General features: G+C 45.1%; 2 protein-coding genes across 3 annotated transcripts in view; one reads left to right on the forward strand and one right to left on the reverse strand.

The window, feature by feature from the left end:
* The window catches only part of LOC134844416 (UBX domain-containing protein 1-like), a 583,758-nt gene that overhangs the window by 255,478 nt on the left and 314,676 nt on the right, over nucleotides 1-13,604 (forward strand). The gene's annotated exons all lie outside the window — the stretch shown is intronic.
* LOC134844457 (propionyl-CoA carboxylase beta chain, mitochondrial-like) overlaps nucleotides 1-13,604 on the reverse strand; it is a 293,941-nt gene that overhangs the window by 12,472 nt on the left and 267,865 nt on the right. The window contains exon 2 of one of the 2 annotated variants that reach the window (XM_063861155.1): nucleotides 728-809. In XM_063861155.1, coding sequence (XP_063717225.1) covers nucleotides 728-804 — 77 coding nt within the window. In that variant the 5' untranslated portion in view covers nucleotides 805-809. Of the gene's footprint in view, nucleotides 1-727; nucleotides 820-13,604 lie in introns of both variants that reach the window. The other variant, XM_063861154.1, reaches the window with a different exon arrangement.

The following is a 13,604-nucleotide window of genomic DNA, read 5'->3' on the forward strand; positions in this document are numbered from 1 at the left end:
ATCCGACTTTAGCTGCTTCGAAACCAAAAAACCTGCGCATGCTTCTTCGCTCCTAAAAACAGGAGACCTGCACTGGTGCGATTGACGGCGGTGGCTGTAGTCGCGTCCACCGCATAAAAGCGGCTCTGGAAATCTTATCAAATGAAGAAAATCAATGAGGTAAACCCTTATACGGGAACGCTGTTTTAAACTGCAGGGATGTAACGTTTATTCGACAAAACAAACGAGAGCAGTCCATTCAGATCTATTGTGATAATTCCTAACAATAATAATACTTGCGACTCGTAAAAAAAAACTCAACGTGGATCAAAGAAAACGCAAACGAGTTGAACTAAGTCTAATCAAATAAGTGAACGCCTTCATCAGACCATGATTGAGTTAAAAATCATTTTGGCTACTGATCAATACGCTGCGTTCGCGTTGTGTCAGAAAGCTCACGCTGCGTACGCATTATGCCTGCAAGCTAAAATATAGCGTTCAAAAATTATATCCAATCGATCGCCTAAAATGTCCAGTACGAAAAATAACTGAGGACAGAAATCTTGTTTTTAAAATGTCAGAAAAAAGTTCATTCTCTTTTAATTGACTGTTCATTGATTGCATTCTCTTTAAATTGACTGTTCATGACATGGTTTTGACATTTTATCAATACAATTCAAACTTGGTCACCTGTTGCCTCGCGTAGCTTACAAGCTAGGCATTTTGCTTTTCATAATAAAAAGCTTACTTGTTCATAAGTAATCTTGACGTGACGATTGGCCTGATTGAGCTTCGACATCCAGCTGCCGCAGCAATTCGAATCATTTCATCTGAAGCTATCATCCTTTATTAAAAAACATACTTGAAAATGAAGGTATAATAATTAGACGAACAAAGAACATTTACAATTTACAGAACGTAAGTGAAATTTGGCCAAAAATGTTAATGGAAAAGATGCTTAAAATAACTTTTGTTCAAATCGTAGGTTCAGAAATTATAAGAGTAACCAATGTAATTCCAGTAGTCTACTGTCATTTCACTAATCAAAACACCCTTGATGTTTTACAAATAGGGAAGTGTAGAGGAAAGTCAAGTCAAGTCAAGTTTTTTATGACCATTAGGCAGTGCCTCTTGTGGTCATTTCAAATGTTTTTTCCTATCTCCGTTCGAATTCGTACATGTCAATTCCAATCGCTTTCCAATGTTTGTCCAGTTTCCACTTGAATTCGTCGATGGTCTTGCTTTGCACTGTTTCCTGTGGCAGATTGTTCCAGTCGAGAGGTGCTCTTATCGTAAAGAAATTTTTTCGCATTTCTAGATTTGCTTTACGTACTATTACTTTTCATGCGTTACCTCTAGAATCCCTATCATTCCGCTCCAATAGTCCCGCAGTGGCATTCCTATCATAAATATCACCAGGTAGGGAAAGCATAAAGTAAACTTACTAAACAGATTGTTTCATGTCAAATGTCTTCAAACCCAAGTTGTGGAGTATCTTCAATGAAACGTTTTTAGAGACCTGCGTGAATGTTTAAATGAGATATCACGTTTTCAAATTATCCCACAATAGAGGTTTTTTCGCTTCGAGACTCTCAGGGGAAGCATATAAACTATCTTGAGATCAACATTCTTTCCCTACCTGGTGCTGTGGTTCGACGCGTTCCAAAAAAGCAGGCAAATACGATCGAATTGCCTCTTTATTCATTGGTGCAAACTACCTATACGACGGATACTTTCCATCTCAGTCTTCAACTGAAGAAATAGTCAATAGCATCTTCGAACTAGCTTATACTCTTTTTGAAGTAACGTAGAAAGTTTTCGTATTTGGTATCCCACCACGCTTTCCCCCGAACACGAACTTGGAAATTATAAAGCCACCTATCTAGATCACGAAATTATTCTTCATTTGAGGGTGAACAGGAAATTGAAAGAACTATTCGAAAACTACGATTGGGATTTTCGTGGTTTACAGATGCAATTTGGTCTAGTGCACAACTATCAGATAAAGACAATGTTCATATAAACAAAGGAAAAGGAAATATTGTGTCAATTTTGAAAAACAAAGTATTGTATACGAGTAAGTTTGCGAGCGATAAGCACCCCGAAATCTTCGAATGTTACCGTCAGAGCGGTTGTAGGTGCGGTACGTTCTCCGGTTAGTGTGCCATTCTGCCAGATGACACAGCATAACCTTCCCGCGACAGAAATAAAAGTGACTAAAGGCCTTATGAACAGAAAAGTGTTGCGACGGAGGGTCAGAATGTTCTAGAATTTTTATTTTTAAAATTTCGATCGGAAGAAGAACATTTCTGAGAAATAGAAAAAAGACGGCCATTTTGAATAAAAAAGACGAAAATCAGAACAACGATAGAAATTGTGAAGAACGGTTGTATCAGAGACAGAAAAACACGGAGCCTCTTATCGTGGCAATAACACACGATAAGGACCTTAGTGACAGATATTTGTGGAGACGGAGGCTTCAGTGGGGGGAAGAGAAATACCACGGAACCCTCCCGGGACACGAAATATAGGAGATAAGAGTGTTATCTCAAGAAAATCACGGGAGCGGAGGCTTGGTCCCCCAGAGACTGTTATATGTGAAGGGACTGGGTAAACTAACTATAACAGCTGCTGTAATGTCCTAGATCTTAATTAAACACCGATATTATTTGATATTTCAGGGCATGAGTAGATAGAAAAAGGAAAGGGTCAATCCATCTCCAATGGATTTAATATAAAACTGTCACACAAAAACATATAAAAATAGGTTGTTCGAGCCGTGTTTTTAATGACAATCACGTAGTCTGAGGATCCGAGACTCAGCTATGTGGTTGTGTTCGCATGCAAACGAAAGCTGATCAAAAGTCGTTTGACTGATGGCCTAAAAATGGTAACTTTTTACTTTGCCCTAAACAGACCAGAAAATCAACTGGCAAGGTCGAGACGGTGAAAAACGAGTAGAATTAAGGTAACTGACGCCTGCCAGTCGTTGATAGGTACTTTTTCTACGCTCCGTCGCTGTGTGATATTTGGGCGAATGTTACATAGACGTTTTTATGGCGCTCCTGGGTGGGCCTGTTAAAGGCATGAAACCATCATGATCAGCAAGCGTTTCAGCGACGTACCCTCCGCTCCGGGCGTATGCCCGAGTTAGAGGCCTTAATGACCGTTATTGTACTAGGGGGAAGGTGCGTACCCTCCGTCTAGTGCAATTTAGCATTTTAACTTAGTTAACACCGAAAATTCCGGGGGCCGGAGGGTTAGGTGGGAAATCTAGAGCCCGCTTGTCCTGAGGTCCCAGGACCAGAAACAATTAAAGAGAAAGCGTAAAACCAAACAAAAATAGTGTATAACCAAGAAAAAGCCAAAAATAAATTTATTTAAAAACAAAAAAGTACAAAAAACAGTTAAAAAAATCCAAAAAAGACCAAAAACAGTAAAAAACATAAAGTGACAGTTTATATGTTATTTCCGGACGAGATGTGATCTGACCTTCCTATTTGTTGTTGTTTCAGATTGATTTATATCGTTTCTGATAGAGAGATTGTGTGTTTTGGTGAAGGGTTGGGTACCCTCCCTCGAGTGTAATTTGAGTGTTTAAGCACGTTAATGGTGATTTTGCCGGTGACCGGAGGGTAGAGTGGCAGGCTGATCAACGTGTTCCACACTCAACAGGGACATCAAGGACAACATCCGCAACGACTGTTGGGTATCGTTGAAGCAATTTTAGTATCGTTCGGGTACTATTTCCTTAAAACTTAAGTGGTGGGGGGCACGATTGGCGCGGTCCGATTGTACCCTCCATCGATTACAAATTTCCGAGTTAAGGGTCTTAATTCGAATATTTTGGTGCAAAGGAGGGTATAGTACTATTTATTAACGACTATTTATAGATTATTGTCCTTACTATATATTACTTATCTCCTATTTAGACCCAAGAAACACCCATTTTTTGTCGAAAATTACCAATTTTCGACCAAACTGTAGACCCCCAAATTTTCGGATATCCGAGCTTTTCCGATAGGCAAAAAGCTTTTATATAGAGAGTAGCCACGTAGTTCGATCCCCTTTATTAAAGAAACCGCGTGAGCAAAGATTCAGTGGAAGTTAGAAAAACGAGAATTTTTCGACCAAAATTTTGATAATTTTCTGTATTTTGTCAATCTGTTTTGGGGATCGAGTTTTTGAGTTTTTAGAGTTAGAGCAATAAAATTTTTGCGTTAGGAGCGTGCTAGCATAACGTGCTCGGTTACTAGAGAAATTTTTGGGTAACCCTCCGAGTAGCTCCGTGGATAGAGCTAACGACTTAAGGTTTGGAAAAGGAAGGAATCGGAGGGTCCAAATTTGATAGTTTTTGGCCAAATTTTTGTTTCTAAACCAATTTTGGTCCGGTTTTTTGCATTATTCCAGTGCCGTACAGGGCTACTACGCTCATTTCAAGTATTTTTAGGCACTTTTGACCGGAATTGCGAAAAAAGTCTTTCAGATCCTATACAGGTGGTGAAAAAGGCCATTTTGACGAACGCGTTTTTGGCGATTTCTCAAAGACTAGTTATCCGATCGGGATAATTTTGGTACCATAAGTCGACGTTTTTGACCACTTTTCCGAATCGCAACCGTTTTTGGGTTGATTATTTCGGAAAAGAAAAATTTTTTAGAATTTGTTGGTTCGGAGGGTCCAAGTAACGGGCAACCCTCCGAGCGGCAGAAAATTTTATCAAAACATCTTTTTATTCAACTGGGAAGGTTGACCGTGTCAGCCAACCTAGTTTTAAGTCAGGTAGACCGCTTTCAGAGGCTTTACTGCGGTGATTTAACCCTTTTTCTTGATTTTGGGGGAACCCTCCGAAGTGACCCTCCGGAGTCAGCTAAGCCCTTTAGCAACCCTCCTTAGTGGAAAATTTCCACGAGATCACCCTAAGAAGTTGAAACAGCTCCCCCTAGAACTCCTAGCTTATTTTGACGCTTTTTGAAGCTAGTAGGAGAACCTTCCAAGTGAGAACAGAAAATTTGAAAATTTTGGAGGTACCCTCCGAAGTGACCCTCCGGAGCGTATTAAGCATCTTATTGACCCTCCTTAGTAAATTTAGGGGGACCCTCCGAAGTAACTTGGGTGATTAAGATACCCTCCTAAGTAACTTGAGTGATTGAGGTACCCTCCGAGGTAACCCTCCGGAGTGTCTTAAACCTTCTAGCGACCCTCCTTGTAAGAGACTTGAGTAAACCTTCTGTGGCAATTTGGGAAACGGAAAATATCCATTTAATTAGGATCATATTAGGATATTAGGCGTGCTTATCAGGGTCATAAGAACCCATTCTGACCCTGAAATTCGTGATCAACTTTGGATTCTATATTGGGTGTATTAGAAGTACCCGAACAAGATTTTTTTTTTTTTTTTTGATTGTGATTTTGGTTGAGTGGTTGCCTTGAGCTACTTAATAGGAAAGTTCGGGCAATCCGGGAACAAATAAAGGAAGACCTCGGTGGGTGTATTAAGCAAATACACACCCACTTGAGAAGAAGAATTGTTCCCTACTCTCGTGCACTTGGAGCAGTCCGAGTGTGGGAGAGCTTTTTCATAGATTTGACGAATTTTCGACCAAGAGGTTGCCTTGAGCTACTTAGTAGGACAGCTCGGGCAATCGCAGCACACCTAAAAGAAGACCTCGGTGGGTGTATTAGGCAAATACACACCCACTTGAGAAGACTGTGTCCTGGGCTTCGTTCTTTCGGATCGTTCCGATTGGGGGAAGTCTTTTTCTTTAAGACTAAGTTTTATTTATCTATTTCTGAATCATCACTGCTTTTTATCGAAGATTGTTTAATTTTAACAAAGCAGTGACTTGATAAATTGTGTGGCGATAAATTGATACTGACAAAAGGTCGCTGTCACCTGTAGGATATTCTTATCTGATTATCGATTGTGTTTTGTGTGTCGATTATATCTTGTGGAAACTTAGTGATACTGTTATACTATACAACCGGGTTGAGTTAGCATTATATCAATACTGGGTAGACCCTGTGTGTAACTTTAGCTGAGTCACTAATTTAGTCGTGAGAGATCTAAGAGACATTTTGATACTGACGGAATCGAGTAGGCAGCGTTAAGTGATTTAACTAAATCTTGTTTGTGGTACGTTTGCATTGCCATCAAATTACGAATACTTTCATTTTGTACAAAACTATGCAGCGCAGGGACTCGTTAGGATCGACTACTAAAATTCCCAGGCTAAGCAAGGGAAGCACGCGGAAATTTAGAACTAGGCGTAGCCAAACCTCGTTTAGCAGCGCTTCCGACGCGTTTGCTGAAGACGAATCGACTAAAGGTCAACCTGATCTTTCAGTGATCGAAATGAGACTAAGGAGCGAGAAAAACCTTGATGGCAATCAAGGGCGGAGCGCCGAGGCCGAGCCTGCGAGCGAAACGCCGGTGGATCCCTTTGACGAAGGGGAGCGAACGCTCATTCGACCCGACTCTGAGCCAGACGGGGTCCTCGAACGAGAGGAAGTCGAGAGGACAGAGGAGACCTCGGAGCGTTCCGAGGTCGAACCTCGGGAGGAAGTGTTGTACAGGGGAATGTCCAAATCAGAGACTAAGAGCTATAAATGGAGAAAGGAACCTTCACATCTGACAAGTGCACACTCATCCTTGGCCAAACAGAGTAACAACGCGATGATGTCGAGTATGAGTCCGGGTGAAGAGCAGACGTTCTCGAAGGCCAAGAAGAGTTGGAAGTCCTTGTACGACGAACGCATGGCGTCACTACCAACTGTAGGTTTGACTTCCAGTGATGACTACCCGGAGATAACCCATCCGGATGTGAACTTCACACCGTGCCCAAGGAACGACATGAGCAGGGAGGCATCTTCTGCCTCGCCGACCAGGCCTATGTCAGATGGGATAACGATGGGAGCATCATCAACGTTTGACAGACTGATGACGTCAATGCACAAGCAAAAGGGCGGTGCGTCATCAAGTACTAGGCTACAGCCACAGTTGACCTCGTCTTCTCTGGGGCTAACCCCGCCACTGGGGGCAGCTGGTGACATAAGTGATATGTTCGCTGGTGTGATGAATGGCCTGGATGAATTGAGGCGAGACATGACTAAGCGGATAGATCAAGTTGACGAGAGAGCTCACCATGGTCGAGAGAATTTGAAAGATGAGCTAACGCACGTGAAGTCGCAGGCGAGGTTTGATCAGGCTCAATTGATTCGTGACACCGATCAATGCCTGGCCGAGAGCCTGGCTCAGGCAAACAAAGAGTCAGAGGAAAGAGAGGCTAGGATGACAAGAGAGATCGAGCGATTGTTGAATGATCATGATAATACCTACGCCCAAACGATGACTGGCCTGGAAAGGAGGTTGGACGCCAAATCTGACTTGATGATGCGGAAGCTTGACGCGATCCTGAATGGGAATAATTGGCAGGAGCATTCCAACTCAAGGGAGCGCTCACGCCATGCGAATGTTGGAGATGGTACGGGCAACAGTGCCAGAGCCCAGCAAGGCTCGAGAACGAACTACGAACATAGAAACAAGGAGCGGCCAAGGGCAGCCCCGCAGAGGCCTGGCTGGACAAATCCAGTCCCACCGGAGGCAGATGCCACCCCGGAGACAAGATTGCCAACCGTGCCACAAGTCAGTTCAGTACCAGATCTGACTACAGTCTCACAAGACACAACGATGTATGCCTCGATGTTTGAGCCTCTGAACAGATCTCTTGAAACATTCATCACCAAGCTCTCGAAGTCAACCGAGAGAGGAGAGAGGTCAAGAAGAACACTGAAAAAGCCGAAGTCATATAAAGACGAGTCAGACGGCTGCATTGATACTTGGATAGAGGTGATGAAGTTACACTTTGAGGAAGAGAATCTCTCCAAGAAACAAGAGTGCAGCGCGCTGACGAGCAACCTAGAGGGTACTGCATTAAATTGTGTAATGGCGAAAAGAGCCAATGAGAGAGACAGCGCTCGCAAGATATTCGACATCCTGCTGAATCGTTTCGGCTCTGGAGTACAAGGGCACCAGGCCATGGTGAAGTTCGAGAAGAGGCGTCAGAGAGATGAAGAATCAATAGATAAATTCTTGGACGACCTTGAATTGCTCAGGAGGAGGAGCAACCCGGATGAGAGAATATCCGAACGAAACTTGGCGATCGCTTCGAAGTTCATGGATGGTGTAAGGAGTGAGGAGTTGAAGACGATGTTGGCCACTCACTTCACCCTGTCGCTTGACCAGGTACCCACGCCCGACGACTTGCGTATGAAGTCACGCGAGTATTTACTGATAAAACCGAGGGCGCAAAACCGTTACAGCAATTATGGCAACTATAGCGGGACAAACACTGGTGCGAATTCCAGTTGGTACAAACCTCGCGATGACATGGACAAGAGGAGGTCGTGTGCGAATTGTGGTTCGATGGACCATCACGTTTCTGCGTGTTCTGCATACAAACAGAACATGAAGGCCATAGGCTACTTTCTCGAGGACGCTGACGCGACCGACGAGGATCATGAAGAGTACGTGAGAGGGCTCATCATGAAATATGGTCCGAGGTGTTTCTTCTGTAATTTGGAGGGACACTTCAAGTCGGATTGTACTCAATTTTGGGACGCAGTAGCGGACGCGAAACATCCCCGCCACGAAGAGGCGCTTTCGGGTGTCAAGGCCAGTCGAGCACGTCTGATGAACGAGGCTGAATCTCGGAGAAAGGAAACGACACCGAGCACCTTTGCGACCAAAAAGGTTAAGACATGGCCTGACGAGGTGGTAGCCTCGAACCTCGAAGCAGAGTCGTCTAGTCCACTCAAGGTGGATTACGGCCTGGCGGCAAGGACAGCGCTGCAGAATGTCAAACAGCACCTTGCCACGAAAGAAGTGGAGCAATGGGTAAGGTCGGAGCTGGAGAGCACAGATCTTCGGGAAAGTCTTAATGTCCTGAGTAAGACGACAAGAGCAGAAGATGAAAAAGAGCCCAAGAAACAGGGACTAAAACTGAACGTTATATCTGGCAAGACTTTCGGCATGACGAAGGCAGGGACCAAAATAATGTCTATCATCTCAGTCGCAGGGCACCAGGTGGTCAAGAACCTGAGCGAGCCATCCGAGATTACACTGGTCCACCTGGACATCTATGCCGACTACCTGAAGGAGAAGGATCCCAAACTGGACTCCAGGGCAGTGCGAGCGCTGCTCACAACGGGAGGTCCGAGGCTGATGAAAGTGGACGGACATTATATCGATGTCCATGGCCCTTACCCGATTCTGATGAACGTGGATGGCATCAATATCTACACGAAAGCTCACATAACTGATGCGAACGATCAGGTTGGCCCGATATACATTGGTCAAGAGGAGCTGAAGGTCAGACGAATCGGACACAACGCGATGCTCGAACAAGATGCTGTGCATATTGGTTGCGAGGCAGATCTGGCCGCACACGTTCTGGACGTGCAAGGCAGACAACTTTCAGTAAAGGGGCTGCTAGACACGGGAGCAGTGGTTAGTGTCATGCCAATCAAAACTTGGACCGACATGGGTTTCGAAAGATCGGATCTCATACCGACAAACATCAGGTTGGCAGCTGCCAATCAGGGAGCGATCTATGTCGCCGGACGAACCCCGATCATCTCACTGCAGCTTGGAGGAAGACATCTTTGGATGAGCTTCCTAGTAGTAGAGAATTTGGATGAATCCGACCAGTTCATCCTAGGAAGGGATTTCGTTCGCAACTTTGACGTCACGATTGATCTCAATGACGGATTGATTAGGATCAAGGATCCTGAAAGAAAGTATGAGAAAAGACCCCTTAATAAGATCTTAATTAATCAGGCCAAGGTGCCGATTTTTCTGGATCGAAAAGTTAGATTAAAACCGAACCAAGCCGTAGTAGCGACGTTTAGGATGAGGAACTTGAATGAACTCAGCAATGACAGACAGGTGTGTCTGGTACCAAATCCAAACAGTAAAAGCTCGGCTATTTTAGGAAGAAGCTTCTCACTCACTCAGAGCGGACTGTGTGTGAGTGTGTTATTGAACACAGAAGCAACAACAGTGACAATACAGAGGGGAAAGAAACTTGGCTACGCTTTGCCTCTGAACACAGACTTTCTGAGTGTGGAGAACTTGAAGAAGTTTGACGTAACTAAATGTCCATTACATGCGAACCAAGAATGTATAATGAAAAGAGTAATTGAATTGAAATCTTATAGGAAATTGTTTTCAATGAAGTCGGAAACAGATGATGGGCTGTCTAGTTGTTCCAACTTTCCTGAGAGGCCGACGGAAGCAGAGTTAGCAGCGAATAGGCCTGTCCTACCTGAGATAGAACATCTGAAGGGTAAAATATCTGACAAGGAACTAGATTCGCTTAGGGCGGTGCTAAATCGGAACGCAGACGTTTTTTCAAAGCATAAGGCCGATATAGGTTGTTGCAATTTTGTAGAGCACGAGATTGAGATAGAAGAGGGCTCGGTACCTCATAGGGAAGGGGCGAGAAGAATGACCCCAAATAAGTCAGAAGCGTGTAGGAAGGAAATTGAAATGTTAATGGAGTACGACATGATTGAGCCGTCGAAGTCCCCATGGGCTTGTGGCGTGGTCATGGCGAAAAAGAAAGGGGGACAACTCAGATTTTGTTGTGATTTCCGTTATCTGAACGCAGTGACTATAAAGGACGCATACCCGATTCCCCGCATCGATGAGAGCCTATCCAAGCTGGGAGACGCTAAGTTCTTCACGACGTTGGATTTGGGCTCCGCATTCTGGCAAGTGCCACTCAGAAAGCAAGATCGAGAGAAAACAGGTTTCGCGTGTGAGCTGGGACTCTTCCAGTGGAAGAGGATGCCATTCGGATTGTGCAACGCGACGGCCACATTCCAGCGACTGATGGCCCAGGCACTCACGAGCGTCACTAAGAAATACGGGAATCTCATCATGTGTTATGTCGATGATGTTGTGATTGCAACACCAACCCTAGAAGACCACATAGAGAGGTTGGAGGAGGTGTTTTCTTGCATGAAGCAGGCGGGTCTGAAATGCAAACCCTCTAAGTGTGAAATCCTCAGGGATTCCATAAAGTATTTGGGCCGCCTGGTTGACAAACATGGAGTGAGACCAGATCCCGAAGCAGTTGAAGCGGTGTTGACCTGGAAGGCACCTAAAACAGATACACAGTTGATGAGTTTTCTGGGATTCGCCAATTATTATCGTGAGTTCATCAAGGGGTATGCTGACAAAATATACCCCATGCAGAGATTGATGAGAAACAAGGGCAAAAAGTTCACCTGGACTGATGAGGCACAAGTCTCATTTGAAAACATCAAACGTGAACTTTGCGAGGCACCGGTCCTCGGCATGCCAACGGAGAAGGGAATGTTCGTGCTGGACACGGATGCATCAGTGGTTGCGATATCAGGCATACTTCACCAAGAGCAGGAGTGGAACGGGAGAACGGTTCTTCGTCCGATAGCTTATGGAAGTAAAGTCCTGAGTGACACGGAGATGAAGTACGGCGCACCAAAAGCGGAGATGTTTGCTGTGATCACGTTCGTGGAAAAATACAGGGCCTACCTGGGGAGTGCTCCATTCAAGTTACGTGTGGACAATCGTGCCCTTGCCTGGCTGAAAACCTATTCGATGGATCAAAGCTACATTGGTCGTTGGATCGTGCGCTTGGATGGATACCACATGATCATAGAGCACCGTACCCGTGACAAGCACCAGAACGCAGATAGCCTCAGTAAAAAGACAGAATTTTATGAGCGCCTCGAGGAGAAGCAGGCTAACCAATCAGAGATCAAAGACGGGTTTTCCTTTCTGGACAAAGAAACCTACGATAAGCTGCCACTTACTAGGTGGTTAGACAAATCAGGACATCCTATACCTGGACACCCTGACCTTCCAGTGGAGACGGCCGCGGAGATAAAGCTTTTAGCCAGAAGCGAACCCGTTCCGTTGGACCTGCTAGTCCGATCCAACTTGGTACAGCAAGAACTGACCAGGCTGGGTATAAACAGCATCGCTTTATTGAATAAGACGGTGAACGTGGCGCCGGACGTCATGGGAAAACTCCGTGACTTGTTGGATAGGGAAGTGAATAGGCATGATCGTGAATGGATGGAGACCATGCAGAGGTTGACTGTCACCGAGAGAACAGAGAAGAGGCCAGTGTCCATTCGCAGCCGAGGCGTTGAACGGGATTGCAGGTCGATCGTCAACCAGCTGGTGACCTCGATGCCGAAAGAAGTATTGTTGAGAACTTCGTTCACTGAATATGGAACATCGAATCAAAACCAAGCTACTGAGGAAGTCAGGATCAGGTCGAAATCTAGCTTCACGAGGAGAGTGCACTTCACGGATGCAAAAGAGGAATATGAGCCAAGCCCAGATTGTTCGTCCATGGACGAGACAATGTCCGGGGAGTCTGACACCTTCGAGCCAGTCAAGGACGTCTCCTCTGATGAGTCAGACACCTTTGAGCCCGTGCAGGACGACTTGTCCGGGGAGAGGTTGACTAGACCACCTAGGGGCAGAATTTTGTCCGGGGAGTCGGGTTCAAAGCGACCGATGGACAGAGTTTTGTCCGGGGAGTCAAGAAACATCTCAGACAACTTGGAATATGATGTTGAGGAATCAGTCGTTTCAAGTGGTGACTCGAGACCCCAGTCCTGGGACAACACGTCTGAAACAACTTCCAATTCCGACGTGTCAGAGATCGCAATCCACTCCTTATTGGTAGGCTGGAAGCAGCGTGGGCTGGACCGAGAAACACATCAGGATCCAGACAGGGACAGATACACCTCAGATGAAGAGGGCACTGTGGTAGATAATGCCGCAGACGAGCTCGAGCTGATAGCAGTTTCAAAACGCCCAACCAGATTGCTGCCACATGGTACAGTCGTCCGTACCAATCTGGAACCATCTGTGCAAGAAGCGACGCCTTTGAAAAAGATATGGTGTGTCAAGTTGATGGACGATGCTCATGCTCCGGAGATAATGAGTGGGCAAATGAACGTGGTGAAGACGTATTTGAAAGCCAGGTACAGGCTGTCGGATCTCCTGAGGGCTCAACGAAATGATAGAATGACGAGCAGTCTGAAAAGATGGATCGAGAATGGAGCACCTGACAAGGGAGACTTGGAAGAAGACAGCTACAAAATCCTGAAGCAATTTTACCTGAAGAGGAAAGACTTGTTGTACCTGAATAAGGACGGAATCGTAGCCTGTAAGCGCAAGGAGGAGGACAAGGTCCTTTATAAATACAATTCAATAGTGTTACCACAATTGTACCAGACTGAATTGCTCTTTCGCTCACATGATCAGATGGGACATCAAGGCGTGGACAAAGTGTATAACAGGATACAAAAACGATTCGAATGGCCGGGATTGAAGAAGGCTTGTGAGAAATGGATAGCCGCATGCCTGTCTTGTCAACAGGCAAAGGATCCCAGGAAACTAAGGTTCCCCCTACAGTCAATAGAATCGTCAGGTTTCAACGAAGTGGTGCAAATTGATCATCAGAAAATCTGCATGACAGCAACGGGCTATAATCAGGTGCTGGTAATGATCGACCATTTTACAAAGTATGCGGAGGCAGCACCCTGCATGACAGCGTCGGCA

The sequence above is a fragment of the Symsagittifera roscoffensis genome, chromosome 4 (genome assembly GCF_963678635.1).
Source record: "Symsagittifera roscoffensis chromosome 4, txSymRosc1.1, whole genome shotgun sequence".
Lineage (NCBI taxonomy): Eukaryota > Metazoa > Xenacoelomorpha > Acoela > Convolutidae > Symsagittifera > Symsagittifera roscoffensis.